The sequence below is a fragment of the Balaenoptera musculus genome, chromosome 6, assembly GCF_009873245.2.
Source record: "Balaenoptera musculus isolate JJ_BM4_2016_0621 chromosome 6, mBalMus1.pri.v3, whole genome shotgun sequence".
NCBI classification, from domain to species: domain Eukaryota; kingdom Metazoa; phylum Chordata; class Mammalia; order Artiodactyla; family Balaenopteridae; genus Balaenoptera; species Balaenoptera musculus.
In genome coordinates, this window is record NC_045790.1 from 92,534,040 (window position 1) to 92,549,189 (window position 15,150).

Genomic DNA, 15,150 nt, shown 5'->3' on the forward strand with positions numbered 1-15,150 from the left:
CTCAATATGGGTTAAAAACAAACAGAGGACCCCCTCTCCCCAACCAGGCACAATACTTCCCAGCCTCACGTGCCTCTTTCTGTCTAGTCACTTCAAACTTTGGGATCATCTCTGAATGTTCCCTTTCTACCCAGAAAGAGAAGTCACTTCCCTTACCCAAGAGCCTTCAATGACTCCCCCCCCACTGCCTTCAAGATAACAGGAAAGGAGAAAGAAAGGAACAACTTTTGTGTTTTCCACATAGTTGAACTGAATCCTCACAACGCTGAACCAGCGGTCTTTATTCCCATTTTACAGATGAGGAAACTGACTCACAGGGCAAAAGAGTTGTCCAAAGTGACCCAGCCTGTCAGGGTGGGACACGGGATTTCAGTCCACATGTCTGACGCTAAAGACCACATTCTTTCCACTGACCACAGAAGCTCAGATCTTCTGCTTATTTTCATGATTTTTGTCATATCTGCTATTCCCTATGTTACTATTTATTTTTCTTTTAATCAACTCATTTTTTACTTGAATGTTTATTTTAAAAATGAACTTATCATTACAGTTATAGAAAATCAGTGGCACTGCTCTTTAAGCTCTAATAGTCTACAAACATCTGTTTCCCTCACCTCAAACAGGCGCCAGCCCTTTGCCATGGGTTGGTGGAGGACCCCCTCCCTGGCCTGGCCGGAATGCTCTCGTTCCAGCCCCTCGTATTGGCCAGCATGTCACACGGCACTTCATGTGATGGAGAGGCCTGCTCCCAATCGCTGGATTCCTTCCTTCTCTAGGATCATGTGGCCTTACCAGACACACGGCAACTTACTTATTAACCTGTGTTGGCTTCCTCATTTGGGGATAAGAATACCAACCTTACGAGAACATTGTAAGAGTTGAAGAGGATAATTACGCAAAGCAACTAACACAGTGCAGGCACTTCGCTGGTGCTGCAGAGACATCAGCTACTGTCACTAGTGACACCTACTGTGTGTCGAGCGTGGAGCTGGGTTTGGTGGGGATGGGTGGTGGGAGGAGGTGGGTAGGGGTCTGGAGAGATCTGGCAGGGCCTCATCTGCCAGAGGAGATGGGATGAGAACTGGCACTGGGAGTTTCAGTGGGAACAGAGGAGGCAGGCACGAGGGGGTGTGGGCTGTGCCGACAACTGTGAGGCCAGAACGGAGATGCAGGGCCAGGGCTTGAGTCGCATACTTCATTTACCTGCAGTATTTGAGAGCTGGGAAAGAGGATGCGAGGACGCGGCTTATTGCTTTATAACAACAACGACAACAATAATAGTAGCTGTATTCAACAGAGGTTGCCTTTCAAATGCCCACCAAGTACTGGGAAGCATCTTTGATGCCTTCCAGTACGAGTATCATTTAATCTTCCGAGGGACCCTTGGAGGTAGCGACTATGTTATCCTCATTTTACATTAGAGGAAACTGAAACACTGACTGGGTAAGAAACTTGCTCAAGGTCCCTGAACCCAGTAGGAGGCAGAGTTTGAACAGCCCCAAGGCAGCCAGGCTCCTGCCCCACTCTGCTTACTGCCTCTGCAACAAAAACCAAATGCACATGAATAAAATATAACCTGGTCCTTTGAGGAAGGGTTGAATATGCAAATGCAGGCAGGGCCAGGCAGCTAAGAGGGGTGTGTGAAGTGGGCTGAGTTGGGCCCGGGAGGCGTGGGGAAGGGGAGGGTCACACCTAGTATAAAAAGGGGTGGGAGGGTGCTGCCTACCTGCAGAGGACTGGCCATGAGGGGCGGGGCCCTGTGGGGGCAGATCTTCATATTTTTCAAGGGAGAAGTCGGCCATTAGGTGGTCACGGGAAAGCCCTTGATTTTCCCATGTTGGCTACAAGTGCAACATCGCAAAACCACGGAACAGGCTGGGGAAGGCCCTCTTTGCTACGGCTCCTCCCCCGCGGGTGGCTGTTACCTTTCCTCCTGATCACCAGGGCCAGCTCCCGTGTGTGCGACTCCCGGCTGGCTTTGATGAACATCACCACTTGGTCATGGGTGTGTTCTGAGATGTCCCGGCCGTTGATTAGCACGATTTGATCCCCTTCGTTCAGCTTAGGAATGCAGGTGTCCGCCTGCACGGGGGAAGAGCGAGTTTCTTCTGTTACCGTAACACAATCCTCAAGGGAAGAACCTGATGTTTTCTGAGCCCCGACACTTGAGACACTGGAGACCGTGACCAATTTCTCGTCTTCTCCCTCAGGCATTACCGTCTTTATTTTTACCACCACTGCAATGTTGACATGGTAGCTGGCGGTGGGATTTTAAAGGAGTCCTGCTCAGAACCTACGTTATGAAACATTTCGGAGCAAAGCTAAGAAAACTACTGAGGCCATTTCTCTATGGTAGCCAGGCTTCACTTATTACTGTAATGTCATAATGACTTCAATGCCTCTATCTTTTGTTGTCTAGATTTGTGGTTAGAAAATGATTCGTCAGCTAAAAGCGAGTATTTATCTATCTTGTGATGGAGAAAGCCTTTGCAAACATAACCCCAAAGGCAGAAGCCATTATGGAGAGAAGCCATGCATTGAACAGTGTGGGAATGAAAGGCTTCTTAACTCACAGACGCCACAAGCAGTAAGAAAAGGTAAACCACAAGCTTAAGAGTAAAACTCCCAAACGGGCACCTTCTTAGGAGGCACAGGGACCCTTTGGTGCTCACTGTTATACAAAAGCAAATCATCTCCTAGATGCCTAGAGGCCCAGACAGAGGGCTGAGGGTGGGGAGGGGGAGGGACACAGGGGCCGTGAGCCCACTCGGAGCAAGCAGAACAGCAAACTCTAAGCCCCAGTTTCCTTCTTTTGAGCAGGACTTCTACATTTCAACGTGCACACCAATCATCCGGGGATCTGGTTAAAATGCAGATTCTGGTCCAGGAGGTCTGGGGTGGGGCCCGACAGTCTGCATTTCTAATGAGCTCCCAGGTGATGCTGGTGCTGCAGCTTCGGGGACCACAATGAGCAACAAGGTTCTGGAAAACACGGACTCCATTCTTTCTTTCTATCTATATGCATGCATTTACACACACTCTCTGCTGCCAGTAAAAAAGAAACAGGACACAGAAACAGAAATCTGTTACATTTAGGGGAAAGCAAACTTGGGAAATAACAGAATATGTTTACTTACAGGTGACTCTGGGTTTATCCTTGATACCACAAGAGGCATCTTTTGATCCACTCCTCCCTGTAAACATGTAGATTAAAAAACCACTTGAGTCGTTCACAGCAACAAAGACATGCAGATATCTCTGACACAAGGGAGGGCTCAAACTTCCCTTGAACTTATTCTAATCGCAGGCGTTGGCACCTTTAGGAATGACAAGGTTCCTGGGTCCCTGGGTCTAGTGGGCCAAACAGAAGGCTGCTCAGAAGCCTACCACTGCCATCCCCACCTTCCATGGACCAAAGATGCACTTGGAGGAAGCAGCCTCCTTTCAAAAAATGCAAACATCCCCTGGAGAAGGACTCCAGAAGCACAGCCCCTAAGTGCTGCTGGAAAGGGAGTTTTCAGTGCAGGAGAGGAGCTGTAGAAAGGTCCCATGTCGTGAGGGCTTTTGACCTCTGAGAACAGGCTGTCAGCAGGGCTGCGGGTATTGGAAAGGAGTGCGTGATGGCAGCTGCAGGGTGGGCAGAAAAGACCACCTGCCCTCACTTTGCTCTAGAGTAAACCTCTTCTGTACAGGGCCAGATATTACCTATCTTGGCTTTGTGGGACAGAGGGCTCTGTTGCAACTTCTCCACTCTGCCACCGTAGTGCCAAAGGAGCCATAAACCATTTGTAAATGAATGAGGTGTCTGTGTTCCAATAAAACTTTATTTATAAAAACAGATGGGATTTGGCCTGCAGGCCATAGCTTGCAGAGCCTGCCTAGAGGGAGGCAGAGGAGGGTGATGGCCCTGCACTTGAACCACTGTTCTCTCTTAGCAATGCTGAGGGGTTCCCAACTCTCTGAGCCTTAGTGTGCATCTATAAAATGGGTCTTAAAATTCCAACTTCACCATTTAATAGAAGAACTCAATAAGGTGATATAAATAAGTACACAGAGCAGGCACTTGGCATGAGGCAGCTACTATGGCCACAAAAAAAAGCTCCCAATTCTGAAGGCCGAGCCAATTTCCTTATGCAGCCTTGGGTACGTGGCACATTTCTAATGGAAGTTAAAAAGTCATCTAAAGATTGCTTCAGAGCATCAAATGTCCTTATAAATTGCACACAACATACCTTTAGATTAAATCCAAATTTTCCATCTTCATCTGGTGTGATGCGGATCAAGACTAAGTAGCCGTCACCATCATTCTGGAAAACGTCAGAAAATCATCAGTTATCTTACTTCTTTCTCCAGTGGTTGGTGATACGCTATTTTCTTTGAGTCATAACCACTTAATCACCCGTAAGGCAGCCCTGCACGGGAAGCCTGGCTGGGTCGGCTGCCACTTCAGCCGCAGCACCTGATGTCACGCACCTTGTCACAGTAGTACTGGCTGGAGTCCTCGCTGGAGCTCCCTTTGGTCACCCTGTGGAAGTCCTCTAAGAACTGCTGATCGACGCCATCTGGGGAACAGGAGCCTGGAGCATTTGAAGATGGAGACACAGAACTGGATGACTTCTGGGTCAGGTAGCTTTGTGCTGGGTTGTTCTCGGATATACTCCTTCATCGTGGGGAAGGAGGAGATATTTTAATAACTGGATTAATATTTTATCAGAGCAAACATTACTGACTGTTGGCGCCTGGCATCTCGCGGCTGTCACCAATCCTTGGAACCTTAGAAGAGCTCCAAAGGTCAAGCCCAGGGCTCAGGCACATCCAGAGTCCACTGGCTGCCCATGCCCCCAACTGGCCTAAAGATCATCGCCTTTAGTTTTGGGGAAAAGGGGAAGGAGGGCAGGGTAGTACCAGGAACTGCTGAACACTCAGCTGCTTTGGAAGGGTGATAGGGAAATATGTCCAGCTATTCTGGTGCTTAATTATTGAAGCTCACCCAGATGCATGCGTCTTCATCCCTTTTGAAAGCTTTTCCCTTCCATCTCACTCCCACTCATAGCTCTGCTTCACAGGACAGTTCGCTACCCAAAGGAAATGGGACTAACGTGGCATATTCAGGACAATTTATATGAATCCTAGTTTACATTATTCACCTGTGACATCCATTAATGCCTCCACTGAGATTATACATTTTATTTTTCTCTAATGTAAGTCCTTTTGTATCTTGGAGCTGCACGGCCCAATATGGCAGTCACTAGTCACGTGTGGCTATTTAAATTTAAGTAAATTAAGATTAGAAAGTTCCTCAGTTGTACCAGTCACATTTCAAAAATGCTCAACAGCCACATGTGGCTAGAGGCTCCTGCACTGGACAGCGCAGTTACAGAACATTTCCATCATCGCAGGAAATTCTACTGTACGGCGTTATCTTTGAGAATTACAGACTACTGCAACTGAACAGACCTCTGTGGTCATCTGGTTCAACTCCCATTTCACAGATGAAGAAACAGGTCAAGAGACGCTGAGTGACTTGCCCAAGGTCACACAGCTTTCCCCTCACCTGACAGACAGAAGTCTGATGAACATGACTCCCCCAGCACCTCTCCCCTCTCCTCTCCTCACACACGGTCTGCTCCTAAGACCCTCCCCTCTAACCTCTCAGGGCCACAGGGATGAACACGGTGTAGGACGCGCAACTTCTCTGCATCATGCACACCCACACTAGACCCCTTCCAGAGCCACAGTCCTAGCAAAAGATGCCTTTAAAAGGCAACAGAATATGGGGTTGTCCTCATGTTCCACAGACTCCTCCGTATTCTAATCTCATTCCAGGTTAGTGATGGGAACGGTGAGCAAAGACAGACATTCAGTGAAACAGACAGACAAAAGACAGCTGCTGCTGCCTCTTTATTTCAGGTCCTTATCCGTGGAGTTTTCATTAATGTAGTGCTTCTGTTTCCTAGCAAGTTCAAATTAGCTTACTTTAAATATAAAATCTGTATCATAGTCACACACAATGAGTCACAATCTCAATTCATTTGAATAAAAGAATTCAGTGACAGAGTAGTATAGAAGTAGAGCTATTTGCAAGAGAAGAGTTTGGCCTTAAGGTGTTCAAGTTGGATGGGAAGGCATTTCAGAGAGAGGATATTTTGTTATGTACTAGTGGTATGTTTTCAGACTGAAAATAAATGAGACTTTAATTTACTTAAAAGGAAGCTAAAAAAAAATCCTCCCTAAGTTGGGCAACTTTTCTAAGTTTTGATGTTTATAAGAGCACCTCCTAGTGGCAGAAAGGGAAACCTGAAAGTTGCTAAACAAGATAAAGCCAAAGAGGTTTAGGAAAAGCTATTTCCAGCTCTAGGGGTGGACCTGAACCTTTACTGTGAAGCTGCAAATAGCATTCTTACTTCAAACATTTGGAAGAATCTGGAGATGAGAGCGATGGAAAGGGTGATGACATTTAAACAGATGAGCAAGGTGACAAAGCAGAAGACAACAGACTTTTCAGTAAACTGTAATGTATATCTGTATTCATTATATTTATTTAATTTCTAAATTCTGAATTTCGAATTATATTATATGGAACTTAGATGACATCTTACAAGGTTTTAAAGTATTTTTCTTTTTCAGTATAAAATGTAATGGTCTATCCAAAACAGCCCATAGTACTAAAAATAACATATTCAAAGTCATTATGTATCCAATCTTATTTTCTAAGTAGGGGTGGAGAGCTTACTTTTAGATGGAGATTTATTAAACATGACAATATTTTTTTGGCTGATCAACTGTGTACAGACGTTCCCTGTGGGCTGCAGTAATGATCTGCTCAGTGTGGAGGATGGACAGACAGATGGTGAGGAGGACATGGAACGACAGGAAGCAACAAGAAGGTGGCAGCTGGACGCAGCACAGGGATGCCAGGAGTGAAGATGCCAAACCAAGTGGCCTTCCTCCCCACCTGGGCAGGACGTGAGGTGCAACCGAGGGGAGAGCCCAGTGGGTGAGGATGGAGAGAAGAGGGGAACCCCTGGGGTTTCAGTGGGTAACTGTGAAAGGGGCAAAGAAAGGGGTAGCAGGAGGGAGCTGAAGCAAGTGATTTGCTCCTGAGGCTGTCGGGGAGCCAGAGTGGCCAGGGAGGGACAGGCCACCCCAGCTCCCTGCTGGGGAGAAAGGGGCAGAGACAGACAGACAGACAGACAGACTGACCGGCAGACAAACGGGTGCTCGCCCTCAGAAGCCGATGCTTCAGAACTGTAAATGCGGTAGTCATCGGAAACAAAAGCCAGGACAGAGTTCATTTCTCTGAAGGGAAGCAAGGTTAGAGACAGTTAAAATGGCAGGATTTCCTGGGTGATGCTTTTTATACCACTCTTTCCTACACCCTAGAAAATGACAAAGACCCCCGCGCCCTCCCCCCCCACAAACCTGTTAGCCAAGCAAAGCTGTGCTCCCACTGAGGGTTTCACAGCTCTCACCGGGTGCCCGCAAGGAGGCACTGGCTATGGTGGTGACAGAACAGGGGCCATTCCATGTGGCATTTCTCTCTCGAGTCTATGAGCTTCTCGAGGTCGGGAGAGACCCTAGTCCTCTGCCTATTCCTCTCCTAGTGTACTTAACACAGAGCCAGATATTTCACGTGGCTCCTGACGTAAGGATCACTGACTAACAGAAAGCATGTCTTCGTAGTATGGGTGTTACGACACGGAGACATTCTTCAGGTGATACTCTTATCTCTGCGATACATGCCAAGGGCCCGAGATCAAAACTTCACTCAAGAAGTTGCGGAGGTGGCTGAGGGAATGTGGGTCAGAGATGCCGCTGTCTGAGCTCTACGCCTCATCGCTAATGGAATCAAGGGTCATGCACCTGTCCCCAGGCTGCCCACTCAGATGTTGCGATACCTTAAGGGCAAGAAAGCACTTGTTAAATTTCAGTCAATTCATGCTTGAATTCTTTGATGAGAGTTTCTCATTGACACACAGCCTGCAGCAGCACCTACCATGGGGACCTGCTCATAGAAGACAGGTAACCAAAACTCGTTACAGTAAATCTGAGTCCTTGGCGTGCAGGTTAGATGCTGTGTGATGGTGCTCATGTGATGTGGGGACCTGCCGTGGAAGTGGCAGAGGGGGTACCCATTGTAAAAACTTGGGAGCTTGTTTGTACTTTAGCCAAGGGCTACATCCTGCTTCATGTGACCATCTCCCCATTCACCTGTCCATCCATCAGAGTAGTCACTGAATATCATGAAGTGCCAGGCACCACGCCAGGTTTGGGGGAAGGAGAGGTGAACAGGGCACTATCCCTGCCCTCAAAGAGCTCGCTGTCTAGTTTAAGATACAAAAGTAATCAAATATTATCATCATGCTGTAATGGAGACGCTCAGGTGTCTAGCGTACAGTGGGAGGCCAGGAGAGGCTTCACAGAGGAGGGGGCGCTTGAGTCTGAAAGATAAACCAGTAGAAGTTTAAACAGGTAGTCAAGAGGGAAGAAGGAAGTGTTGGGTTGGCCAAAAAGTTCCTTTGGGATTTTCCATAAGATCTTATGGAAGAGTCCGAACAAACTTTTTGGCCAACCCTATACTTTAGGCAAAACTCTAATAATAAAAAAACTTCAGTGGTATTTGCAGAGGCATGAAATGTTTAAAAAGCACAGAAAAGGCATTTAAGCAGGGGAGTGACATGCTTGGGCATAAATTTCAGAAAAATAAGCCTGTTACCCTTGTTAAGGATGGTCTGGAAGGAGGAGAGGCTAGAGACAGGAGGACACTTAGGGCACTATTGCAACTGTCCCTTCGAGAGACGATGGCGGCTACACAGGGGCAGTGCAGGGCGGACGGCGGAGGGGTCCAGGTCAAGGGATGTTCACGAGGGAGAATCAACAGGTGAGAAACTAGATGACGCAGGCGGAAGAGAAGGAGTTGTCGAGGATGCCTGAAGTTCCCATCGGTGCCAACTGGGTGGTTCTGAAACGTGGCCCCACTCACCAAGACAGGAGGAGCCACAGGCTGGACAGAAGACGATGAGCTGAGATCAGGCCAGGCTGGGTTTAAGGTATTCGTCAGCTGTCCACATGCAAGTGGCCCAAGACCAAGTGAAGTGCAGGCAAGGTGCAGGGCAAGTGGACACAAAACTCCTAATGAAAACCTGTCACTGGCTGGTCTCCTGTGGGGAGACACAGCTTGGACAACTGGGTTGTCCAACTAGAGAACCGGCTGCCACACGGCAGGAGAGCTGCCCATCACCGGCAGGGTGACCAGGTGACAGGGCAGAGGGAATTCCTACACTGGCGATGCAGCTGAAGAAGGGGATTCCCAAAGTTCCTTCCAATGCAGAGAAGCTATTTAAAAACATTTTTTAAAATAGTGGTGAAATACACATAATATAAAATTTACCATCTTAACCATTTTCAAGTTTACAGTTCAGTAGCATTTAAGTATATTCACATTGTTGTGTGTACAGAAGTTTGGAAATAAAAGCCGACAGCTGTCCCCTGTCCTTGGAACAAGGCAGGCTCTAAAGAAGGAAGTAAGCAAATAGCAAAGGCACCACAATGGCACCAAGCCCCATTCACTGAGGAGAAGTTCTTCAAACACAACCCTCATCTGCCCTAAAATTTGTTTTCCTCCAGCTTCTGCTCTGCAAAGTCATTTTTTCCTTTGGGAAACACCCCCTCCTATTTTTCTGGGTGGTGGGTTGTTTTTGTTTTTGGAAACTTCCTTCTCTGCAGATTTTGGCCTTGGCTCTGAAACAAGGAAAGGAACATAGAATGGCTGAGAGAGTAACAAGAGGACAGCCTACTCGGGCATAAAGCAAACTGCCGAGGATTCGTAACTAATCATAAACTTTGCTGCGCTGCTATAAATACGGAACAAACCAAGGTGACTTATCCACTAGGATGATGTTGAGTCTGAACCGCACCACTAGGTTTAGAGCCAAAGTCGAACTGCTCTTTTTCTTCCTTTCTCTCTTTCTTCCTCTTGTTTACATGGGTACAGAACATTACACTTCATTCTTCTTTCTAAAAGGAACTCTCCTTGCTGTCTGTGATGTTATTCATCTGATTTCTGACAGGGTATTTCCTTTTGCCTCTTAACACACTAATGTGCTGTATAAAGCATGTCCAGTGTTTCTTAAACATTTTGAAAATACTGTAGCCAACCCTGGGTATCCGTGGATACAACCAAGCACAGATCGAATTAAATCCGGGGATACAAAGGGCCAACCATACTTAGCCATTTTACGCGACAGACTTGAGCATCCATGGATTCTGGTATCTGTGAGGGTCCTAGAACCAAGCCCCCTTGGGTACCGAGGGATGACTGTACTCACTGAAGACACCACCGCAGTTTTTTCTCCAAGTACAGACTAACCTTCCCTTCTTGCCTTGGGCAATGGAGGACCACCAGACTCTCAGGGAAGCCAGCTGCCTCTGAAGACCCAGCAGTAGGTGGCTTCCTGCCAGCAGGAAGGGGCCCCCTACTTAAGTGAGGTGCTAGGCGCTGAACTTTTTCAACTGTTCGCCCCACTTGCAAAGCACAGCCGCTAACTCGATTCTGTGAGCCATCTACTGTTGGCTCGCCTGGCAAAGCCATGGCAAGGAAGGCTGCGTTTGGATCACCATTATTTGCTACCTTTAGCATTTCGCTGCAAAATAAAAAGTGCCCCAGGATGATACATCTTTGTATGTCTCACGGAGGAGTTTCAGGAAGAACCGATGTGCAATGCCTAGGGGTGAGTAGGGCTAGAAATTACTTAAATCGAACTGGGCTTGAGGAAGTGAATTCTCGGTTGAGTTTGAATAAACTTAAATAGCCACCTGTGTGTGGCTGTATTGGCCTGTGAAGGTCTAGATGCTCTAATTCCATGGTGGGGAAGGAAGATGGAATTACAGACCACAGAAGGAAGATCTGACCTAGGACCTGTAATCAGGCTTCTCGGAACCCACATTTGCCCAAACTCTCTTCTCCTTTCACCAAAGTGACAGAGCCCCGTAGTGTGATGATGAAGGTTGATAATGTGCTATTTGCCCAGCTGGCCTGGAGGTCCCGAAAGCAAAGGCTTGTCTAATTCACCTTCACATTCCCTCAATGAGCAGCAAGGGGTGTACAAAGTGTGGTGCAGGACTCGGCAATGAGAGTAGCCCTTTAAGACGTCCATATACCACTGGACAGAATTCATCTCTCCTCCACCCAGCACCTGCAAATGTACTGTATCTGTGCTGCCCAATATGGTAGCCACTACCTATGTGGTTCTTTAGCACTTGAGATGAGGCTTGTGTGACTGAGGAACTGAACTTACATTTTATTTTATTTTAAATAATTTCAATCTGAACAGCCACATGTGACTAGGGGCTACTGTACTGGACAGGGAAGGTCCAGAAGCTCCACAATTCCATGATGGATTTGCAAACCACAGCAGGAGGATCTGACACGAAGGGTGTGACTGGGCATCCCAGAGCCCTCGGTCAGTTCCCTAAACCCTCCTTCTCGTTTTACCAAAGCGACACAGCCCCTGGCAGACTCAAACTGGCTCAAGTCATGCATGCCTGCACTCCTGCCCTTGTAGACCTAGAATTGCAAAACCAGTGTCACGCAAAGGAACTTACACCCTTCCACTGTAACCTCAACGAGGCTGCAAGTTGGAGCAAGAGACAGTGATCATTTCAACAAAAGCATCATCCAAGCTCAGGTCACAAGGAAATAACGACCAGACGATTATTTAATCAGAGGTGTTAAGAACACAGATAAGCTGGAAGCTATGTTTGCTGTGGTCAGGGACAGCAGAGAGGTAGCAACCTCACACTTAAGGGCGATGTGAGATCTGTGATTCACCTGTGATGCCTAGAGTACAATCGGGATGCATTTAATGCTTTAATCCTAGTAGCTAGAGTGGTAAAAATTTACAGATTAACTGAAGTGCCTTCTTGCTAATCCTTTGCTATTAGGGGAAGCGTTATATGTTTCCATATTTTGGGCACAGCATGGGACTTAACTGAATGGATACTCAATGACCATGGTTGACTTCCTAATAGATGATCCATTCCTATAATACTTTATGTCATTTAATTTACGATCTATGTCTTGTCCACTTCAAAAAATGATTTGAGATAGCTCACTCTAAAATGTGCAGATATGGTAGAACAGTGAATTCATTAAAACAAGAGAAAAAATAAGACCCATTAATAAGGCAAGGAAGGAAGAGTAGGGACTAGATCAGAAACCTGAGCTATGGGAAGCTAATGCAATTGGGCCTGACATGCAGCTCTGAGCTCCCTGGTAATCAAGTCAAACAGGGAACTACTGAATTAGATATTATCTTACTGAATAATAAAAGGACTCAAGCCAGTATTTTAGGAGAGACATATTTTCTCCTGACCTTGAAATGTGAAGGGAGTTTGTCACATTAAAAAAGGAAAGTGGGGACATAAAAGAATTTGATGCACACTGTCCTTGACAAAAACTTAACAAAGAAAATCAGAGATGTTCTCCGAATGTTTTTTCTTTATACTGACTATTCATTAAAAACAAAAAGAACAAAAACCTGAGGACATAAGGTGGTTCTGAGAAGGCTTTCTGTGGACAGCTAGAAAATAAGCACATCTCCAGTGATGGGGAATCCTGCAGTGGTCAAACTCTGACAATCTAGAGAAATACTACTATTGCTAACATGTCTACAACCTCTGGAGTATGAAATGGCTTAAACTGGGCTTTGCTCATGAACTGGCGAGAACGCTATTCAGGAGAGCTAACAAGCGTGTGGACAGTATGTCACTGTTGCTGACAAAAAGCGGGGCAAGCTCTTGACCCCAGGCACACAGCTTGTCTTCCTGTCGGGGAAGGGAGAGCATGATGATGCTTGGCCTGGCAGAGAGCACCCCGGGGAGCTGGCTGCAGGCTCCAGCCCTTGCCTCCTCTTAAATGGCCATTGGGCCATTGAGCAAATTCCTCAACAGCCCAAACAAGCGGACGCAAAGAAAGAGAGGAACACAAGTTTCTTACTCTCGGTGTGGGCTTCGGTTCTGAGAAATCTCAGAATCGCTGTCTTTAGGGGACAGGGAGCCCTTGTAGGTGTAAAACACATCTTCAGTTTCAGTGATGTACGTCATTTCGTTCACAAGGTTGTCTGCGGAAGAGTGTCGTGGCTTTCGGATTTCGTGCCGGAGTCGAGGACTTCGCCTGGTGGGGAAAGGTTCAGTGTGAAGTGCTGAAAGCAGATTCTACTTAGGAATTTTATCAGACATCAGTGATCTAACTTTGTGCTCTGACCTTTCTAAGGATGCCTTTGCTGATGCTGTTGGAACTTAAGAGCCAGTTAACCCATTACTACACTAGAACCCACCAAGGGCCACATGGTCCCAGATATTCTTAGCCCAGTGGTTCAGCTCCTCAGCTTTATAAACAGGCAGATGAGACTGGTTTTTGCTCTTTGGGAAGCTGTTGAGCGTTGATGTAGGGGGAGTTATTTTTCCAGGAGGACTCAAGCTCGCAATGTGTAAACAGGCTTTATTGACTGCTCATCAGACAATTTTTCTGATTCATTTGTATGGTATAAATAAGGGTTTAGAAGCTAAAGTAACTTTTTCAGCAGACTTATTTCAACTACATCCCCTCATGCGAATCTCACTTGATCCAAGAAGAAATGTTTGCTTTTTAAAATATATCTCTTATGTGGTATTAGATGGGCATAGCCCCAGCACCACCCTGTCACTCCAATAGCAGCAGTAGCTGTGTGACATGAGGCAAGTCACACCACCTCTCTGAGCCTCAGTTGTACCTACCTGGCTCCTGAAAATGAATCAAATGAAGCAATGTTCCCAGGATGCCTGGGGTGACACCTGGGGCAGCACCTGGGCATCGGCTCCTGCAGTGGGTGATCCCAGGCTGCTGAGCTTTCTAAATTTCATTTTCCCTGTTTTTCCATCTTCCGCTTCTTTGTTAGCCATTTCTCCTTGGGACTGTCAGAGCCTCCACTATTTGCAATCCCCTTGGGCCCGGATAATCAATAACACTGTGTCCAAAGCAGAGTAGAAAGGTTTGTGATTCCTCAGAAGAGGACCTATAAATAGCAGTAAGAGCTACGGTCCACTGGCGTGGCAACACCAGCTCCAGCTGTTCTCCTGGATGCTGTCCTGACCTCTGCTCTGGGGCCCTGGCACGGCTGCCTAAGAGACTTTCAGACAAATTAAGCTGCTACTTTATAGCATAAATTTACTACTATGGGATGAGTGCCTAAATCTAGGAAACCAAGAACCAATCTACTCAGTCATGTTATGATTTCCAACACTAAACACCATCACCATCCCTGCCCAGAGCATTAGGCCCCAGAGGAGGGCCCTTACCCAGCGGCCCTACACAACAGCTCCTTTTTTTGCCTGCATGTTAGAATGTTCCTTAGTCCTGGTAGCTCACTCCTTGAGAATTAATTTACAGGTGCACCCTATCATGAAATGAACAGAAAGCCATACCCTTATTTCAGGGTGGAGCTGGGGCAATGTTCCTGGCTTGGTTTCCCCTTCTGATGACACCTGGCTGTTTTGAAGGCATTCACAAAATGGCCTGATGTCTTTGAGGAACATTATAATAAAATAACAATAACAACTATAACAAAAACAACAATAACAATCATTCTACCTGATCCTTTTTGTATAGCTTACAAAGCACTTGTACATTATGTCATTCAATCCCTTTACAGATGGAAAGACTGAGACCAGAGAGGTAAACAAACTTGCTAACAAACAGGAGAGTCAAAATCTGAGTCCGGGTCTTCCAGTTACAAACCCAGTGCCCTTCCCACTTTGCCAAACTGCCACTTCCTTCTTTTTAAGCTGAGTCCATCATCTTAAAAGTTGGCAGGCTACTTTCCTACGTGCATTTGCTACTGTTGCAGAGGGTCACACGTCCTTACATCAGTTGTATTACATACCTTTACTATGTTTTCTCAAAGTTTATTTTGTTTGATATTAATGGGAAACGTGAGATTATATAAAGTTAAACATGCTTCTTTATCACAGGACTTCTCAAAATCTGAATGTGCTAATTTCAAGAGCAGCATTTCAGTAAGCTGCAGTGCTCAAATTTATTTAGACCAAATAAGTTTTTAAAAAAGAACATCCCAGTCTCATACACTAAAGAAAATGTTTAGCTAGACTTGC

At 46.4% G+C, this 15,150-nt stretch overlaps 1 protein-coding gene across 5 annotated transcripts in view; it reads right to left on the bottom strand.

Moving 5' to 3' along the window:
* The window catches only part of PTPN3 (protein tyrosine phosphatase non-receptor type 3), a 109,657-nt gene that overhangs the window by 27,402 nt on the left and 67,105 nt on the right, over nucleotides 1-15,150 (bottom strand). For 4 of the 5 annotated variants that reach the window (XM_036855183.1, XM_036855180.1, XM_036855181.1 and 1 more), the window contains 6 exons: nucleotides 12,998-13,174; nucleotides 7,204-7,299; nucleotides 4,474-4,660; nucleotides 4,233-4,307; nucleotides 3,138-3,194; nucleotides 1,926-2,082 (listed from right to left, as the gene is read on the bottom strand). In XM_036855183.1, the coding sequence (XP_036711078.1) occupies nucleotides 1,926-2,082; nucleotides 3,138-3,194; nucleotides 4,233-4,307; nucleotides 4,474-4,660; nucleotides 7,204-7,299; nucleotides 12,998-13,174 (749 nt within the window). The remainder of the gene's footprint in view (nucleotides 1-1,925; nucleotides 2,083-3,137; nucleotides 3,195-4,232; nucleotides 4,308-4,473; nucleotides 4,661-7,203; nucleotides 7,300-12,997; nucleotides 13,175-15,150) is intronic. The other variant, XM_036855182.1, reaches the window with a different exon arrangement.